At 47.9% G+C, this 17,801-nt stretch overlaps 1 protein-coding gene across 4 annotated transcripts in view; it reads left to right on the forward strand.

Moving 5' to 3' along the window:
* The window catches only part of TGFA (transforming growth factor alpha), a 114,888-nt gene that overhangs the window by 77,753 nt on the left and 19,334 nt on the right, over positions 1-17,801 (forward strand). For 3 of the 4 annotated variants that reach the window (XR_012325654.1, XR_012325653.1, XM_033838341.2), the window contains exon 3: positions 8,042-8,162. Coding sequence is in view for 2 of the 4 variants with exons in the window: in XM_033838341.2 (XP_033694232.1) it covers positions 8,042-8,162 (121 nt within the window). In the remaining 2 variants the exon portion in view is untranslated. The remainder of the gene's footprint in view (positions 1-8,041; positions 8,163-17,801) is intronic. The other variant, XM_033838343.2, reaches the window with a different exon arrangement.

A 17,801-nucleotide genomic window follows, 5' to 3' on the forward strand; every position in this document is an offset into this window, starting at 1 on the left:
CCCTGAGAATTTCATGGTAATTCCTGATTTGTTTACTCTTCAAATGAAAGAGTTGTCTTAACTGCCGGAAGGTGCCCATAAGGATTTAACCCTCAACTCATTCTTTCTCTCTTTCGCCCTCTCTCTACTCTCTTTCTCTCCACGCCCCCCCCCCCGCCCCCCACACACACACCCTGAAGCGACAATGGGGCATATTAGGAAGAGCAGGAACTTTACAGACTGCCAGCCATGAGTTCTGGTTTCAGCTCTGCCATTTGCAAACTTAGCAACATTGAACATCCTTAACCTCCCCCGGCTTTACTTTCCTCATCTATAGTCTGGGGTAGTAATGAGCACCTCTCAGGACTTTGGTGAGAATTAAACAGAATTCTCTGTATAAAATGCTGGGCATAGTGTTTGCACTTAGTAGACAATGTATTAATGGGAGCTACTATTCATAATAATGGTCGTCATCATCATCGTTCGCATCATCGTAGTCCAACCGCAGAAAATCCACACTGGGTTAAAAACTCTAAGCCAAGTTAAAATCTCTAAGCCCACTTTAGGTGGGATATGAACCTAGCAAATTGTTTTTATGTTCATGCTATGTGATTCTGTTCTTCTCTTGGATTAGAAAAGGATACCAAAAGTGATGCAAATTCTGCCTTTGCCTTAGAAATAAGCACAAGCAGGATGAACCCCATTGGAGTCAAATACCACTGGTGACTTTCTCTCTGAATGTGTGTCTGTTTTCCTCTCTCTCTCTCTCCGCCCACCCCACCACACACACACACACACACACACACACACACACACACACATACATGAGCGCGCGCGCACACACACACACACAGGTGTTGTGTTATTAAAAACAGTATCTTTGTAGGAAAATAGGAAGTATGTTGTCTATGGTGTCTGCTTCTTCACCGATACCTTTCTTTGAATTTGGTTCCATCACGTCTGATTCCCCTTGGGTTTTACCCAAAGAGAGAAATGCTCAGAGGGAATTAAATTAGCTCAGATGCTCCCTTAGGTTCCCCCAGCATCTTGTTTAAAGCTGTAAAAGCAATTCAGAGTCCATTTTAGCTGTGCTCTAAGCCAGAAGCTCCCGATTTCTAGGGCATGAGCACCATGTAGCCCAGAGATTGGGGCTCTGGGGAGAGCATGCTTTGTGAGACCACTTAGTACCATCCTATGGACCAGCCCCCCACCCTACTTCCAGCTACTCCTCAGTTAAGCATCATCTGTGGACAGATAGAAATCTCTTTTGCATCTTTGTTTTTCAGCTACTACTCCCTTGTGGGAATAATAAGTCCCATATGTATAGTTCCCCACTCCTCCCCCAGATAAAGTAATACTTCCCGTTGCTTCTCCTAAAAGTGTGCCTTTCTGATTACTAGAAAGTAATCTAGTTTCCTAACTACCTAACAAGCTGAGAATTCCCCTTCCTCATTGCCACCTGATTTGTAGATTTTGATTATGTGCCTTCCCAGCATTTGTCTTCTTGGACTTGAATAGTGTCCTAAGAGAGTAAAGAGAGCTCTTTACTCTCTTAGAATCAGAGAGACCTGAGATAAAATCCCAACTCTAGTACTTTCTAGCTACGTGTCCACTGGCAAGTTTATCTAATCTTTAGTCTCCTGTTCTCATCTGAAAAACAGAGAATAGTAATGCTTACCCCACAGGGTGGTTTGAGGTTTTAGGAGATAAAATGGTATCCGTGTTCTTAAGTGGGGATGAAGGTATGGGTAGGGTCTAAAGTCAGTTTAAGACCAGGGAAAATGTGAAGATCAAATAGGGTCAAAAGTAGCCGGTGTTGGAAAAGATTGCTTAAAAAGTAGTAAATCTGTAGTCAGAGATCATGTAATAGGAAAAATATATATGTTTTAAGTATAAGATTTACTCTCAGGAAATTGAGCATCTTGCGGTGGGGGATGGTAGTAAAAACAATAGTGCTACACTCCCCCATCCATGGAATGGCAAGAGGAATTGCAGGGCTACTTATTTTTCTCTCATCACTTAACTGAAACAAATGACCGCTCCCTCTTAAATGATGGTACTGTGGGGCTTCCCTGGTGGCGCAGTGGTTGGGAGTCCGCCTGCCAATGCAGGGGACACAGGTTCAGCCCCGATCCAGGAAGATCCCACATGCCGCGGAGCGGCTGGGCCCGTGAGCCATGGCCGCTGAGCCTGCGCGTCCGGAGCCTGTGCTCCGCAACGGGAGAGGCCACAAGAGTGAGAGGCCCGTGTACTGCAAAAAAAAAAAAAAAAAAAAAAAAAAAAAATGATGGTACTGTGAAGCCAAACTGCTTTCAAATTGCTTTATATCTATTATTTTTAAAGTATCCACTGTCCTTAGTTTTAATAGTGAATGAGTTGAGTGATTGTATTTATGTCATACCACCGCCACACACATCCCAAATACAGCAAAATCGAATTCCCCTTGATTGGCCAGTAGGCCTTAAGAATAACATGTGTTTTCCTACTTCTGTGAATGTAGCTGGGCTTACTCTTCCGTACTCTGCTGACTTCCACTGCCCGCTTGAAATTGCCCCCTTGTTCATCTGCCCCCTCACACAGCCTCAGGAAATGCCCTTATTAATTGTCTTCCTTTGTGGGACGTTCCTCTCTGTGGTAAAGGTCAGCAGTGTTGCCATGCTTGATCCTGACAATGCTCTTCCTCCTTGGGATCATTTATAAAACTTCTAATAGTTCTTTTTCTCACTCCCCAAATGCCCAGAGAGACCAGGGTCCCTGCCTACCAGTCCCTGACTGTGCTCTGTACCATCCATTTCTCTAAGCCCTGGCTTAGCACTTCCGCCACCCAGGTGTGAAGGCTCTGTACTAGCCTTTCCTTCACACGCTGGCTAATTTTGCAGGCTCATGCATTGCCTCATGTAAGCCTAGAATTCCATCCCTGTAAACTGGGCCCACTGACAGCCTAAAGCGAGCCTTCTCCATCCCAGAACTGAGCCTAGATGACTTTGTGACTCTAGCCTGGCCCTGGGGGCATCAGCGTGTGGGTCTCAGATGCACTCAGGTCCATGTGCTCCCCTAGCTTCACCGGGGCTGCTGACCAGTTCCCATCTTCGTTAAATTCATCTACTGCCTTTTGTCTTAGACATTCCAGAAGCATTAGTTGGCTTTCCCACTATAGCATCTGAAGAGAAAATACTTCACCCCAGGTCAAAAACGTGGCTGAAAGTTCCTGCTAAAAAGCCAGGTGTCACTCTTAAATTGTCAGAAAGTTAGCGATGACATTTGAGGAAGTAATGAAACGGCTATAAATGATGTAAGCTTTTCAACAGGCAAACGTGTTTGCAACTTCTAACACCTGGAGAAGAGAGTGAGGTATCCGCTCCCAGCGACCAGCCCAGCAGAAAGTCCAATTAGGGCCGCTTTTAAAGGGGGTGATCACCTCAGCGGTGTGGGCGCCGCTCCCAGGGGAGCAGGGCTGTCAGAAGGCGCTGTCCAGATGGCTGCCTCCCAGCCCTTCTGAACTGGAGAGACCCCTGCTGTGAATCGAATCTGTGGCTTCCGTGCCCCTCGATTGCTATTCCAGACCCTCTTCCTGTGAGTGGGGCCGGGGCTCCAGGCCCTATGAGTGGGTCTGTGGTCTCTGGGCAAAGCTTTCACAGCTTCTCGGGAGAACAGGGGTGTCTGCGAGACATGCGTTTAGTTAACAAGCCCGAGAGGCCTCTCGTAAATTTCAGAGCAACAGGAACTGAGCGGCTTTGAAACTCCCGCGGCAGATGGGCTTGGTATGTCTGTTCCTCAAACCAGAGCATTTGATTTTCCAGTCAGCCTGCGTGCTAATCAGACCTGGTGCCTGGAGGAGAGGAGGGCAGGGTCCTGGGCCCGGGGGAAGGGGCAGCCCTATCCTCCCTTGCCTGGACTTCCGCCCCGCCCCCCCTTGGAGTTTCCCTGTTGGCCTTTACTGCCTTCCTTTTCTAAATGAGGTGGGTTTTTTCCATTTTAAGTGTCTAGGCCTCTCCTTCCTTCACTTTGATATTTCCTTGAGTTTTCAGAAAGGAGAGAAAGAAAAATTAGAAGGGGAAGAAAGTAGAGGAGGATAAAGGAAGAATAGGGAGAGGGAGAGGGAGAGGAAAGGAGAGAGACAGAGAGAGGCTTCGAGACTCATTCTCTGGGAAGATGCTGGAAGTTCTGGATGTGGCCCACCTGCGGACTGTATTTGGTTCCCTCCTCCCCGTCCACTTCCCCAGTGCAAACCACATCCCCCCAAAGCCGCTGAATGTGCTGTTGGAAACAGGACCCCCCCTCACTATGCGCGATGGACCGCTCGGGGTTACGGATCACGATGGCTCCCAATGCAGTCTTGAACTAAATGCTCACTTTTAAGATGTTTGGGATTATATTAGGAGGACAAGCTTGTGTAACGGAATAGAAACAGGAAGTTTACGTGAGTGCGTATATGCGTGCGTGCGTGCAGGCACGCAGGCAGCGTGTAGTTACGTAGTTCTCCCTAAATGGTGGATTGAAGATGGGTTTTATTCCCTAAGATTTTTTTTTATTCTACATTGGCATTTATAAAAGGTTTCCACAGTGATGTATCACTTTTGTAATCAGGAAAAAGGTGTTTAAAATAAATAGCCTTTTAGTCATCATGATCATTGACTAGCATCAAGCTCCCTTGGTCCCCTCAGCACCTGGGCTTGAGTGGGAACGGTGGGATTGTGGAGGAGTGGGACCCCAAGCTCTAAGCATCAGACTCCCCTCCTTACCCTGGTCTCTGACCGGAGGGAGCAAATCCAGCAGGCATTTACTGCCTTCACTGTGACCAGGGCAGGGAGTTTCCTCATTGCCTGGGCTCTTCGGCTCTTAGTGAGCTGTTGAACGACAGACGGTTTACGTTGGCAGATGCCTCTCTGTTGTCTTCGTGGAGGATGTCGTCCACCATAACACGTGAAGTCCCTTTCAAAAGCAGCTGCAGAAGAGAAGTTGCTCTCTGACCTTACACTTGGGCAAAGCCGAGTCTGTCCTGCAAATGCAAAATAGGTGCATTTCTACTTAATGGACTGTGAACACCCTCGCTTAGGTGGCTAGGAGACATGGCGCTTCAGCACATGCGCGGGACTGTCTGACGCGTGTCTTCATATGTAACCTGATACCTGAGCTCTTTGCTCTTTTCAACCCCTGCCCTTATAGTCCTTTGCTCTGCTCTGTCCTTCCCTTTCTCACTGCCTCTCTGTTTCTTCCTCTCTGCCCCACTCCCCTTCTCTGGCCCTTTCTCTCCATCTCTGTCTCTCCCTCCTTCCCTCTTTCCCTTCCTGTCTGTGTGTCTCCTCTGCCTCCTCCCCCCACCTAATTCTCCCTCCGTCCCTTCCTCTCTGTTTCTCTCCCTCTCTCTCTCTCTCTCTCTCTCTCTCTCTCTCTCTCTCTCTCTCTCTCACACACACACACGTCTTTCCCATTTGTGTCTCCTTTTTATGGTACCTATTTTTATAAAGCCTCCTCAAGTCGTTTATGAGATGAGGCCAAATAGCCGTAAATACAGGTTAAACGAGATCGCGGCATTGAGTCTGCCCCTCCCCTGTCAGTTCCCAAAGACAGATCCTGAGTTTTCCTTTTAATGTATTTCTATTGACCTGACGCTTGACCACGGAAAACCTCAGCAGATTCCAGGCTTCAGTATCACACAGGAGTTTGAAGAGCTGGAAGGTGATCAGTTCCAACAAGGATCCCTTTCAGGATCCCTGTCATTTTACTTCTCTGAGAGGCCTTTTGTCTCTATCCTTTGTTTCCTCTGATACAAGCCTGTCTCTCAAACATTCGTGCACGTCAGAATCCCCTGCAGGGCAAATGGTACTGTATATCAATTCTACCTCAGTAAACCCAACTTCTAAAAAAACCACCTGGAGAGTTTGTCACACGGATTACTGGGCCCCACCCCACGGACCCTAATTCCATAGTGTGAGGTGGGGTCCATGAACTTGGCCTTCTGACAGGTTCTCGGGGGTGTGAAGCTGCTGGTCCCTAGACCACATGTTAAGAAGCCCGGCTCTAAGCCCTGACAGGGGACTCCCACTAGCCCCTTGGAGGTGGTTGTCTAAATGGCCTTTTGTAGAGCTTATCAAAAGCCTTTTTTAATGTCTGAATCAAATTAGATCCGAATTAGATCCAAATTAGATCCAAATTAATCTCCAGCCACTTCATCTCTCCATATTTGCCCCTTGATGAGTTTAGTCAGCACAGAGACACCAGTTATATGAACTACCGCAGACCCTTCCAGCTTCAACTTACCATCCCAGTGTCCGCTGTCAGCAAGTGGCCAAGTCACTCATCGGCCACCTGGGCCTGGGACTCACAGGTGGCTGTTACCAGCCAAGGCAGTCGGAACCCGTGTCCCAGAGGTCCCTGCTGGACAGGGATGTGCTGCCGTCAAGAGCAGGGCCGTCCAACAGCCCTGCGTCGCCATCTGCACCTGGCTCTGGGCTTCCCAGCTTGTCCTCACATGTGAAAGTCACTGTCTTAGTAGCTGAAGGGCCCACCTTGACTTTTAGTTATGCTGCACTGAACTTATGGAGGGAGGGGGAGATTATATACTAGAGTGGTCTTGTCACGTGTGGGGACTCATTAGCATAGTGGGATTGTCAGTTATGATAACAGAAGAGCTAACAGCTGAGCGATACGTACCAGACAGTTTGCTGAGCACAGTATTTAACCCGCTTGGCCTCGCTCAGCCTCAGAGCCACGTTGAGGCAGTGGACTCCCCATCTCACAGGGGCGGAAGCTCAGCACCGCATCCAGGCGGCAGAGGCAGGACCCAGACCCGTGTCTCTCTGCCTCCTAAGCCCACACTCATAACCTCTGAGTGCCCTCTCGCCTTCTGCATCACGGACTCTGCTATATTTTTAGCCTCTGCTTTTTCCACTGGAATTATGAGGTTTCCAAAATTATGATTCTTCTGGAAGTAATAGACAGCAACATGAGTTTACTATTTCGTGGTGGTCAAAAATCCCACAGTATGAAATTGGGGCTTAATTCACTGAAAGAGCAAGAACTCCAAGCACATATTTTTTTCCCCAAAAAATACTTGAGAAAGACCCACTCCCCGAATGCCTGAAACACAAAATATAAGAGGGCCCCCTGAAAGACGCAACAGAAACATGTATCATGCCATCTTGAAATTGCTATCTACTATGTCTCAAGGGTTATTTGGACAAAACAAGGCTATTGGAGTCTAACAAAATAAATCCAAAGTGATACCCTTTGGGCTGGCCATTAGGTCATGTGTGGTTCCTTACCGTGCTTCCAGCTGGCCTGAGAGGTTTGGTGATGCCCCAAACCCTTGAGAGTTACAGGTGCCAGGGCTCCGAGTGGACCCAACTCTGCTGCCTCTCCCTCCGCATCAAGCCTTTCCCAGTACTGCCTGTGCCGCTCCTGGGTGGACTTCTATGCATTAAGTCATCTTCATGGCACGATCACGCCTAATCCTACCACCCCAGAAAGGCCCTACCACCATGTTCATGTAAATCCTTCCCAGACTTCCTCACATCTAAATTTCTGTTTGTTTGTTTGTTTAAATAGAATCATACTATACAGACCACATTGGAAATGCACTAGTTCACTTACAGTCATATGTCATGAACATCTTTTTGCATCATTATTCTTCCTCAGCATCAATTTAATGGCTTTCGAGTACTCTTTTGTGCCTTTCTTCGGTTTCCTACCTTTAAAACAGATTTTTATGAAGGCTCTCTTTTAAAAAATCATCACTATCACCTTGCAAAAGTAAAATTAGGTCATTCTTGGGGAACAGGCTTTAAAAGTAAAATTGCTCTGGTGTCTCTGAATTACACTGAGTCTTTTGGAAAGATTGTTTTGTTTTCTACAAAGTTAAGTAAATAAGTAAAGCCCCACTGGAAGGCTCACACTGCAGGCATCTCTGGTCCTGTACTGGCTGTTAGAAAGTTAGAGCTGAAGAGGAGGTACTGGTAGAGACCAGAAAACCCAGCCATCCAGGCTCCCTCTCCGGTGGGGTGGACCCATGGGATGTCTGGCTATGCCTTGGATCTGAGCCGAATGTCTTTTCTCTCCCCAGCAGACCCACCCGTGGCCGCAGCTGTGGTGTCCCATTTTAATGACTGCCCTGCTTCCCACAGTCAGTTCTGCTTCCATGGAACCTGCAGGTTTTTGGTGCAGGAGGACAAGCCAGCATGTGTGTAAGTGTCCCCTGGGGTTCTGGGGTGCTGGGGCTGCCCACGCGCCAGCAACCCACTAAAAGAGCACTTCCCTCCAGAAGCCATGCCCGAGGCCCCTGAGAGCCTTGCAGCCGACGTGTTAGAGAATCAGAACAGCGGGCTGAGGGACACCTGCTTCAAACCCAGTTGGTGAAAAATCCAGGTTCCAGAGCCCTGGCCCAGAGCCACTGAGGCAGAACTCCTAGAGTTTAGAGCCTGGGGATCTGCATTTTTAACAAGCACCTCAGGTGACTCCTGGGTTCAACAAAGTCTGAAAATTCCTGGATTCACTTTTTTTCTTTTTTTTTTTAATTGAAGTATAGCTGATTTACAATGTTGTGCTAGTTTCAGGTGTACAGCAAAGCGATTCAGTTATTCCTATATATTTTTTATATAAAGAATATATTCTTTTTCAGATTCTTTTACATTATAGGTTATGACCAGATAGTGAATATAGTTCCCTGTGCTCTACAGTAGGACCTTGTTGTTTATTTTTTATATAGTAGTGCATATCTGTTAATCCCAAACTCCTAATTTTGGTTCAAGTTGAATTCACTACTTAGAATTTCTGGAGGGCAAGGCACTTGTTTGGATCCCTTTGAACAGCTGGAGTCTCTTAAGATGAGGTCTCTGCCCTCATCCAGCTAATAAAATAAGCCAGAAGTGCACACAGAGGGTTGGTGTGCATGAGTGGTAACAGAGCAAAGCAATTTGGAAATAAAGATGCAGGCCAGGGCGTGGCATTTGCCACTGCAGGCTGAGCATGGGCCCCCGGGGGCTGCTTCTGAAAACATAGCTGAGCCCCACCCCAGTCCCCGGAATCAGAATCTCCAGGAATGGGACCCAGGAGTCACTTTAGTTAGGAGCCACCAGTGATTGCCATGGTCAGCCCGACTGGGCAAGGAAGGCCCATAAGGAAAGCTTCCCGGAGCAGGTGTCGGGGATTGGCTGGTGTGGAGAGCAGAGAGGTTGCTCCAGGCCTGGAGTGTTGGGTGACCTGCCGTTACAGTCAGTGAGGCCACAGTAGGGAGGAGACAAGATTGGAGATGAATTGGAAGCCAGAGCCTGTTGGAAGTGAGCCTTTATTCTCTAGGCAGTGGGAGCCGTGCCACTCGTGGCAAGGGGTGTTTTAGGGAAGTAAATCTGTGCGTGGTGGAGTACGGTTAGGTGGCCCTATAGTCAGCCTTGGCACTGTTGACTTTTGGGGCTGGGTAACCCCTTGCTGTGAGAGCTCGCCTGTGCACTGAAGGGTGTTAGCAACCCTGGCCTCTACCCACTACGTGCCAGTAGCACCACCTCCCCCCAACAGTCGTGACAACCAAAAATGTCTCCAGACATTGCCAGATGTCCCCCAGGATGGGGGTGGGGGGGTTGGGGGCAGAGGAAGAATTGCCCTCTACCCCCATTAAGAACCACCCATGTCTATGAAGTTGCCATTTTTATAGGTCAAAAACGGTTAAAAGTCAGCAATTTCATATGATCCAAACTAATAATACCAGTAAATAATACTAGATGTTAATAAAAGCCAGCATTTATTGGGCTTTGCTTCATGCCAGACATCGTTCTAAGCATGATCCATGTGTTAATTCGTGTAACCGTCAGAATGATCCCGCGAGGTGGGCCCAGAGAAGCTGTGCCCAGATCGCATAGCAGAGCTCACATCCAGACCCAGCCTGTCTGGCTCCTAAAACTGCATTCTTAACCGTGATGCTTAAGGGTATCGGATGAGTAGCCCAGGAGAGACTGGGGACCGGGAAAGCCTGCCACAGTAAGTGGTGGTGGGTAGGGCTTTCCTCTTCCTGATGTGCAGCTGTGTGAGCCTGGGCGGGCCCCTCGGGGTGCCTCTGAAGCCTGGAGAGGCACGCTGGCCACCTTCCTCCTGGGAGGCCTGGGTGAGGCCCCCAGGCCACGTCTGCAGAGCCAAGAGCCCTCCCCACCCCTAAGTACAAAGCACGATGATGACAATAGTCTTCGTCACTCATGGTGATCATTCTTATTAAAATACACAGAGGAGCCTCTGGGAGGCGATGGGATTATTTTTGATCGTAGGCTGGTCATTATGGAAAAACACTGGCCCTGAAGGAAGGGTGGCTCCTTGGCCTAGATCTCAGGAAGCCTACCAGTGCAGCAGGCGGAAGGCCCTCTCCCCTCCAGCGGTGCCCGGTGCCGGGACCCTCAGGCTGCCCCGGGCTGTGTGATGGGAGAGAGAGAGGGGAGTTCTGATCAAAAGTGTGTCAGAAGTTCAGTTTTTCCCCCAGATCAGGGACTGTTGTAAACTCTGAGAGCTGGCAGCCTTGAGCCTGGGTCGGCAGGTAACCTTGCCTGTGGCCGAGCCCCCTTCGGCTGGCGGACGCCTTCTGAGAGCAGGGGGTGGTGGCTCCCTTGTTCTGTTCGGTCCAGATCCCAAGCCCCGCTCGTGGCTCGGGGAGATCACTGTCCCTCACATTTACACACCATTGCGTGCTGGTGGTCAGGAAGACCGGCTGTCTCTCTCCCCACTCACCCTGTAACTATTACTGTTAATAATAGTAGTAAGCTCTCTGTAAAAGCTGTAACTGTGTGCCGGGCCGGCTCCCAGCACTCCACATACAGTGACTCATGGAGTCCTCCCATTCTCCCAGCTTCCCTCTCAAGTAGAGATTCTTGCCCTTATTGTATGAATGAGAAAACAGAGGCTCAGAGAAGTTAGGGACTTGCCCGGAGCCCCAGAGCCCATAAATGGTGGAGCTGGGGTTCAGTCCCATCAATTCCAACCCCGAAACCCATGTTCTCAGCTGTTGCCCCTGAGGGCACTCTGTCTCAGCCTCACAGAGTTCCCCTCAAATAGCTCTTATTTCCAGGAAAGGTGTTGGCACCTTCCCCCTGCAGGTAAACCTTCCTCCAGAGGAAGGTCAGGGTCATTCCTACACTCGTTACCCTCAGCACAGACTCTCAATGAATCCTTCCTGTGGGCCGAGGGCAGGGTCTACAGAATCAGCGGAGCCCCTGCTGCAGTGTGGGAAAGCTGACCGTCTGTGGGGAGGCGTGGCCACGTGAACCTTTACCGCCTCTTTACCTCAGTTTCCCCGCTGGATCTTGGCGGCCCAGGGGTGGTATTCAGCCCACAGACGTGTTTCATACCACGGTAGATGAGTCTGCCTCGTGCTTTGGTGGTTGTAATTAGCTGTCCACATTTTGGAAGTCAGTTTTACATCTCCAGGCAGACGCCCAGCTTCTCTGGAACACAGCCTGCCTCCCCCCACAAGTTCCCCAGTTTCCACCTCTTCCTGCTGGTCCCCAACACTGAAGCCAAAGTCGGTCCCCAGTCATTCCTGTTGCCCGCTCTGTTCCGCTCACGCCAGCCTGCTTTGCTCACTTCTGCCGCCACATGAGCTTGTAAGCTCAGTGAGGGCAGGACCACGCCTTATACCTTTTTGTATTTACAGTACGTAGAAGAATGTTCTAATTCATTAATTCCCACCAGACCAAAAACTGTGAGTCCACGCAGAGAAAGCAAAACCTGCTGTCCCCGCTCTTAGAACTACCCCAGCTTTAGGGAGCTGACACACTCGTCCTTGTCAATAAAACTGACATACCTTGAAGTTAAGGCCGTGTCAGTCACGGCCTTACAGGAAAACCCACAGGGGCCCAAGATTATAGTCCGAAAAGAGGGAGCTCTTTCTAAACTACTGTCATTCTTAAGCTTTGTTTTCCATAAGAACAATAGTCCTTAGGTTTCCAGAGAACTAAAATGACATCTCACACTAAAATATGAGATAAGGAAAAAAAGTTACAACAAATAACTAGTCAGAAATCACCCAAGGTAGTGAACATTATCCTGAAACATTTATGCTTCAGATGAACCCTAGATTGTATCTTTGGTCTCCCTTTAATAAATCCCTTCTGGGAGCCAACCACTTCAGAAAACAAATAGGGAAAGAATTTCCAAAGGTAGTAAGTAAAACCGTAGAAATGCAAGGTTAGGACTCAAACACGGTTTTTTTCCCTGAGGCAGATTCTGCAAACCGTTGGTCTGCTGCCTGCAGAAACCTTCAAACAAAGGAAAACAGTTGAAGGAAGCCACCCGGGTGACAGGTTTTCAGGGTTCCAGTGTTGGCAGCCAGTGACAACTCATCGAAGTGTCTCACCTATCCAAAAAATGCCCCTCGGTGACTAAACACCCTGACTTTCCCACAGCAAAGTGTGAAAGCACATTACTGTCAGCCAAGGAAAACATTCCACCTGGCTCTGGCCACAGCACATCCCAGTGGGATCTGAACAGAGTCAAACACCCAGAGCGGGGTGACCACCTTCAGTGCGCAAGCAGACTGCCTGTGTGACCAAGATCACGCCATCAGGATTGGGAGTGGTTTTCTTGTTGGTGCGTGAGCCACTTTATGTAGATCTACTGTCATCTCAATAACCAGCAGGTGGTGGGGTGTAGGGCTAAGACGTTAAGACATCACCCACCCACAGGTCTGGAGAAAGTGCACGCCCTCTCTCTACCCCCAGCGGAAGCAGGTACTGAGGGTCACGCACCAGGCAGGATAACGCAGCAGTTAAAGGCATGGATGTGGACATCAGACAGATCTGAGTGACTTAGCACCGTTAAGCCTCAGTTTCTTTGTGTATAAAATGGAGAGATTAGTACTTCTCAGGATGGTAATGAGGACCCAGGGACCATAATGCAAGCAGAGCTTTTGCTGTCCAAGACAGGAGCCACTAGCCACGTGTGGCTATTTAACTTATTTAATTAATTAAAATGTAGTTTTTCACAGAAGTAGAGCCACGGATGTAGGAAACACACTTACGGTTACCAGGGGATACGGGGGAGAGGGATACATTGGTAGCTTGGGATTGACATATACGCACTACTCGATATATAAGATAGATAACTGATAAGAACCTACTGTATAGCACAGGGAACTCTACTCAATACTCTGTAATGGCCTATATGGGAAAAGAACCTAAAAAAAGAGTGGATATGTGTATATGTGTAACTGATTCACTTTGCTGTACACCTGAAACGAACACATCATTGTAAATCAACGATACTCCAATAAAATTTGTTTTTCAGTCTCACCAGCCGCATTTCAAGTACTCAGTACCTCTAGGCAGCTAGCGGCTACGGTATTAGACAGCACACATACAGACGCTCTTTCCATCATCACAGAAGGTTCTTCTTAAATGTATTTTTTTATCGAAGCGTAGTTGGTTTACAATGTTGTGTTCATTTCTGCTGTACAGCAAGGTGACTCAGTTCTACATATATATACATTCTTTTTTATATTCTTTCCCATTATGGTTTATCCCCAGATACTGACTATAGTTCCCTGTGCTATACAGTAGGACTTTGTTGTTTATTCTCTGTGTGATAGTTTGCATCTACTAACCCCAAACTCCCAATCCATCTGTCCCCCACTCCCCCTCCCCCTTGGCAATAGACAAATCTGTTCTCTATGTCTGTGAGTCTGTTTCTGTTTCATAGATAGGTTCGTTCGTGCCGTATTTTAGATTCCACATATAAGTGATATCATAAGATATTGCCTTCTCTTTCTAACTTACTTCACTTGGTGTGATAATCTCTAGTTGCATCCACGTTGCTGCAAATGGCTTCTTTCGTTCTTTTTTATGGCTGAGTAGTATCCCATTGTATATATGTACCACATCTTTATCCATTCATCTGTCGAATCATCACGGAAAGTTCTATTAGCACATTGGAGAATATTGAAGCCCAGTTCCTAGCAGAGCATAAGAACAGCCGTCATCAGCACGATCACCATCGTGAACAGCACATTGTTGCCATCACCACAGCTGAAGGATCCAAGTCCTGCTGAAGAAGCAGTGAAAGTTGGGTAGACCATGGAACCCAGGGCTGTACAATGAGGAAGCCCCTACTCCCTCCAGCCCACTCCTCCCGAGCGCCCCAAGCAGAGAGGTTCTAGGACTTGGTAAATCCAGTTCTTGAAGCCAAAAATGGGCAAACCCAGTACAGGTGTCCTGCGACTCATGTCCCCACTCCCACCACGGCCCTATGGATTTTCTCCATGTTAAAGGCAAGTTGGTATAAACGTTTTTCTAAAACCATGGTCCCTGGCCCTTGGTCACCTTGGTTCTTGGCCCCCATGTTAAAAACTTTATCTCGGAGCCTGTGCCAAAAGGCGTGGCTACAAATCAGAGCCCTCGCCTCCTGCCAGAGGGTACGCCATTGTTTATGAAGACAGTGTCTCTCAAGAGCCTGGAAAATGCTCCCATTCTTTTATTTACATTTTTTGCACTCGTACAGCCCTTCCTTTGTGTCAGGCACTTCACAAGATGTTAACTCATTTAATGCTCATAACTCTATGAGGTAAGTTTTATTACTATCATGTTTTAAGGACGCAGAATGAGTGCCACAGAGAGGTGGAGTAACTGGCTCAAGATCACACAGGCGTTACGCGGGGAATGGGATTCAAACGAATGACAGTTTGGCTCCAAAGTCTGTACCATGTTGTGCCCACTTGCGGGATCCTGTCCCGAGGAAGTAATCTCAAATGCAAACAAAATGTGTACACAGAGATAATCCCCTGGCATTGTTTATGATATCAAAATTGGATACAGCCTAAACGGTAAGGGTTCAGTGAAGCAAATCGTGTATAATTTACTTTACAACCATTTTAAACAACTTCTGCAGTTTCCTAATGACATAGTAAAATGGTGAAGAGATGTTAACTGAGAAATTGATGCAAAATCGTATTTTTTAAAAATCTTAACTATGTTAAAAACTACATAGAAGTAGTCCAGAAGAACTCCTTGTCAATCAGACTGCCATTTAAGGTGGTAGGGTGGATTTTTCTTTGTCTTTCTGTTCTATTATATTGTGATGTATGTTCTTTCCAATTTGCTTAGAAACATTCTTTCTCTAGTTGGAGAACATCTTCCTTAAGGAAAAAAAACAAACAAACACACTTATAAGAGCACAGCTCTACATGCATTATCCTATTTCTTTAAAATTTTAAAAGGCACTGTGAACCAGGTACAAAAGGGACTTAGGGGAAACACTGAGCAACTGGACAGGACTAGAAGGTCTGAAAACCCTCAGCAGAGGAGAAAGAAAGGCATATCATTGATCATGTAATTCTTATTAAAATGAGGAGGCCTAAGCCACAAAGTCTGCTCCTAAGAAAAGCACCAAAGCAACCTCCAAACTGAATCAGTAACAAAAATGAGAAGGTCTCAGGGACTCGCCTGGCTGGAGCCCGTTGCCTTTCGTCTTCAGCCACGGTGGCCCCTGCAGCTCAGACAAGCTCCTTGCCCCTCCTGTGCTACACTCTTTCCTTTCTTTCTTATGTACTTCTTTTTTATTCTTATCTGGGGGAAACAGCCTACATGTGATTCCAGAGCCTCATTTTCAGAATTATGAAGACAGAATCAGCATTCCAGAGTCTTGTGTTTGACGACATCCACTCTCGACAGATAAAATTGAATGGTCAAATGTTATAAGAAAATGTTCAGCCTTACACATGTGCCATTCCCCTTCGTGACAGAAAAATTCCTATTTTGCTCAGATTCCTTTCTCTTTTTTTTTTTTTGCGGTACGCGGGCCTCTCACTGTTGTGGCCTCTCCCGTTGCGGAGCACAGGCTCCGGACGCGCAGGCTCAGCGGCCATGGCTCACGGGCCCAGCCGCTACGCGGCATGTGGGATCTTCCCGGACCGGGACACGAACCCGTGTCCCCTGCATCGGCAGGCGGACTCTCAACCACTGTGCCACCAGGGAAGCCCTCAGATTCCTTTCTTAAACAGAGGTGCTGCATCTCCCATTTCTCCTGCACCTGAATGAGAGGGCCCACTGTACAGCTCCCAACCTGGGGAAATGCCCAGGCAGAGACGGGGGAAGAGAGGAAGGAGAAGGGGGAGGGGCAGATTTTGAATTGTTGGGTCTTGATTCTGTGTCCTTAAATGACCTTCTACCTCAGTGGTTCTCAGGCCTCAACATTAGAGTCACTTGGGTGCCCAGACCAATTGGATGGGCATCTCCAAGGGTATGACCATGGCTCTGGCATTCTCCAGAGCTTCCAAGGTGATTCCAATGTACAGCCAGGTGGGAAGCAGTGCCTACCTGAGGTAGAGACAGCAGCGTGATTCATTTGTGACCAGGTGAGGTGACTTTTCCCCTCATTGTGTGACTTATGCTAAAATAATTGCGTAATTAAGTCTAATATTAGTAGAAGCTTGGGAGACTTTTTTTTAAATGTATGTCACCAAACCTTTTCTTGCTCCCCCGCTAGTAAAGAGCAACTGAGAAGCATCCGTGTATTACAGTCGACTGGGGAGAAGAAAGGACCTCCCTCCACCCCAAGGCCAGAAAGTCTAAATTGTGTTCTCAACTTTGGCTGCCCATTGGAATCATCTGGGAGCTCTAAAAATGCTGATGCCCAGGCCTTACTCCCAGGGATTCTGATTTAGTTGGTCTGGGCTGTGGCCTGGACCTCAGGATTTTTTCAAGCTCCCCAGGCCATTCCAATGGCCAGCCAGAGTTGATTTCGCTGGTAAACCTTCACGGTGGCTTTCAACTCAGGCTTCATCAGAATACCCTCGGCCTTTTCTTTAAGACACCCGGGCCCCATTTTCAGAGAGATTTTGACCTGGGAGGTCCTGGGAGAAGCTCAAGTATCTGGACCACTGGCTGTTCTGCCTCCCAGCTGCAGCTGGGCTGCTTGGTGCTAAGACTTGCTCTTCTTGGAGCTCACCTGGGCCATGACCTGGAGTCTCATGTATTGGGCAGCAACTCAGGTGCTCCCCATGCCTCACTGGGGAAGTTTTCATTCAGAAGCAAGCTGAGCTCCCTAACTCAATGAGACTGGGGTTTGAATGTTTACTGCTGTGACACTAAGTGGACAGAGGCATTCTTTTTGGCATGAAGACTTTCCTAATGGGAAAGACCTCTGCCCGGGGCAGTACTGAGGCCAGGTTGGTTGGAAAGGGCCCAGCACACACATGGCAGGAAGAGGATGGAAAGTCAGCAAAATGTGACCCAGCCTAGAGGGTTATCTTCCCTAGTGAGTTAAGACGGCACTGTTTGGGGGCATCTTTGCAACTTGCTACACCCACAGCAGGAAGACCTCTTTATGGGGCAATCAGCCACCCCTCTTCCTTTTTGCTGTGCAGTTTGTGAGTTTGCCATTGAATCACTATCCCAGAGTAGTATCTTCTGGATTAATTTGCATTACCCCGGAAAGGTCTCCTTCACAGTTGAGATCCTTAGGTTTTTAACTCCAGAATCTGCCCGCCCCATCTGTGAAACAAGGTAAACAGCAGCCCAGACCTCCCATGCAGTAGTCATTGTTGGGATTAACAGAGATAGTTCATGTAGGAGTTTAGCGTAGCCTTCGTTGATAAGATAATGTAATTAGCACTAAGCTCCCACTATTTTATTTAAACGGGATTTCTTAGAGTCCCCAGCATTGATTTGTTAATTCATAGGGTTTCCAGAACCAAGCAGTTGAGGAGGTGTTAGAATCCTCCTCTCCCAGGGCCTGCAGGTTAGAGTAGGAACGTCTCTAGCTGGGTGAAATTGCCTCCTGAGGTGCTCTTCCTATAGCCTGGACCTTTCACGAATAGCTGTGCAAACCCTCATCACACTACCCTTCCCTCGGAGGAA

The sequence above is a fragment of the Tursiops truncatus genome, chromosome 14, assembly GCF_011762595.2.
Source record: "Tursiops truncatus isolate mTurTru1 chromosome 14, mTurTru1.mat.Y, whole genome shotgun sequence".
In the NCBI taxonomy this organism is placed as follows: domain Eukaryota; kingdom Metazoa; phylum Chordata; class Mammalia; order Artiodactyla; family Delphinidae; genus Tursiops; species Tursiops truncatus.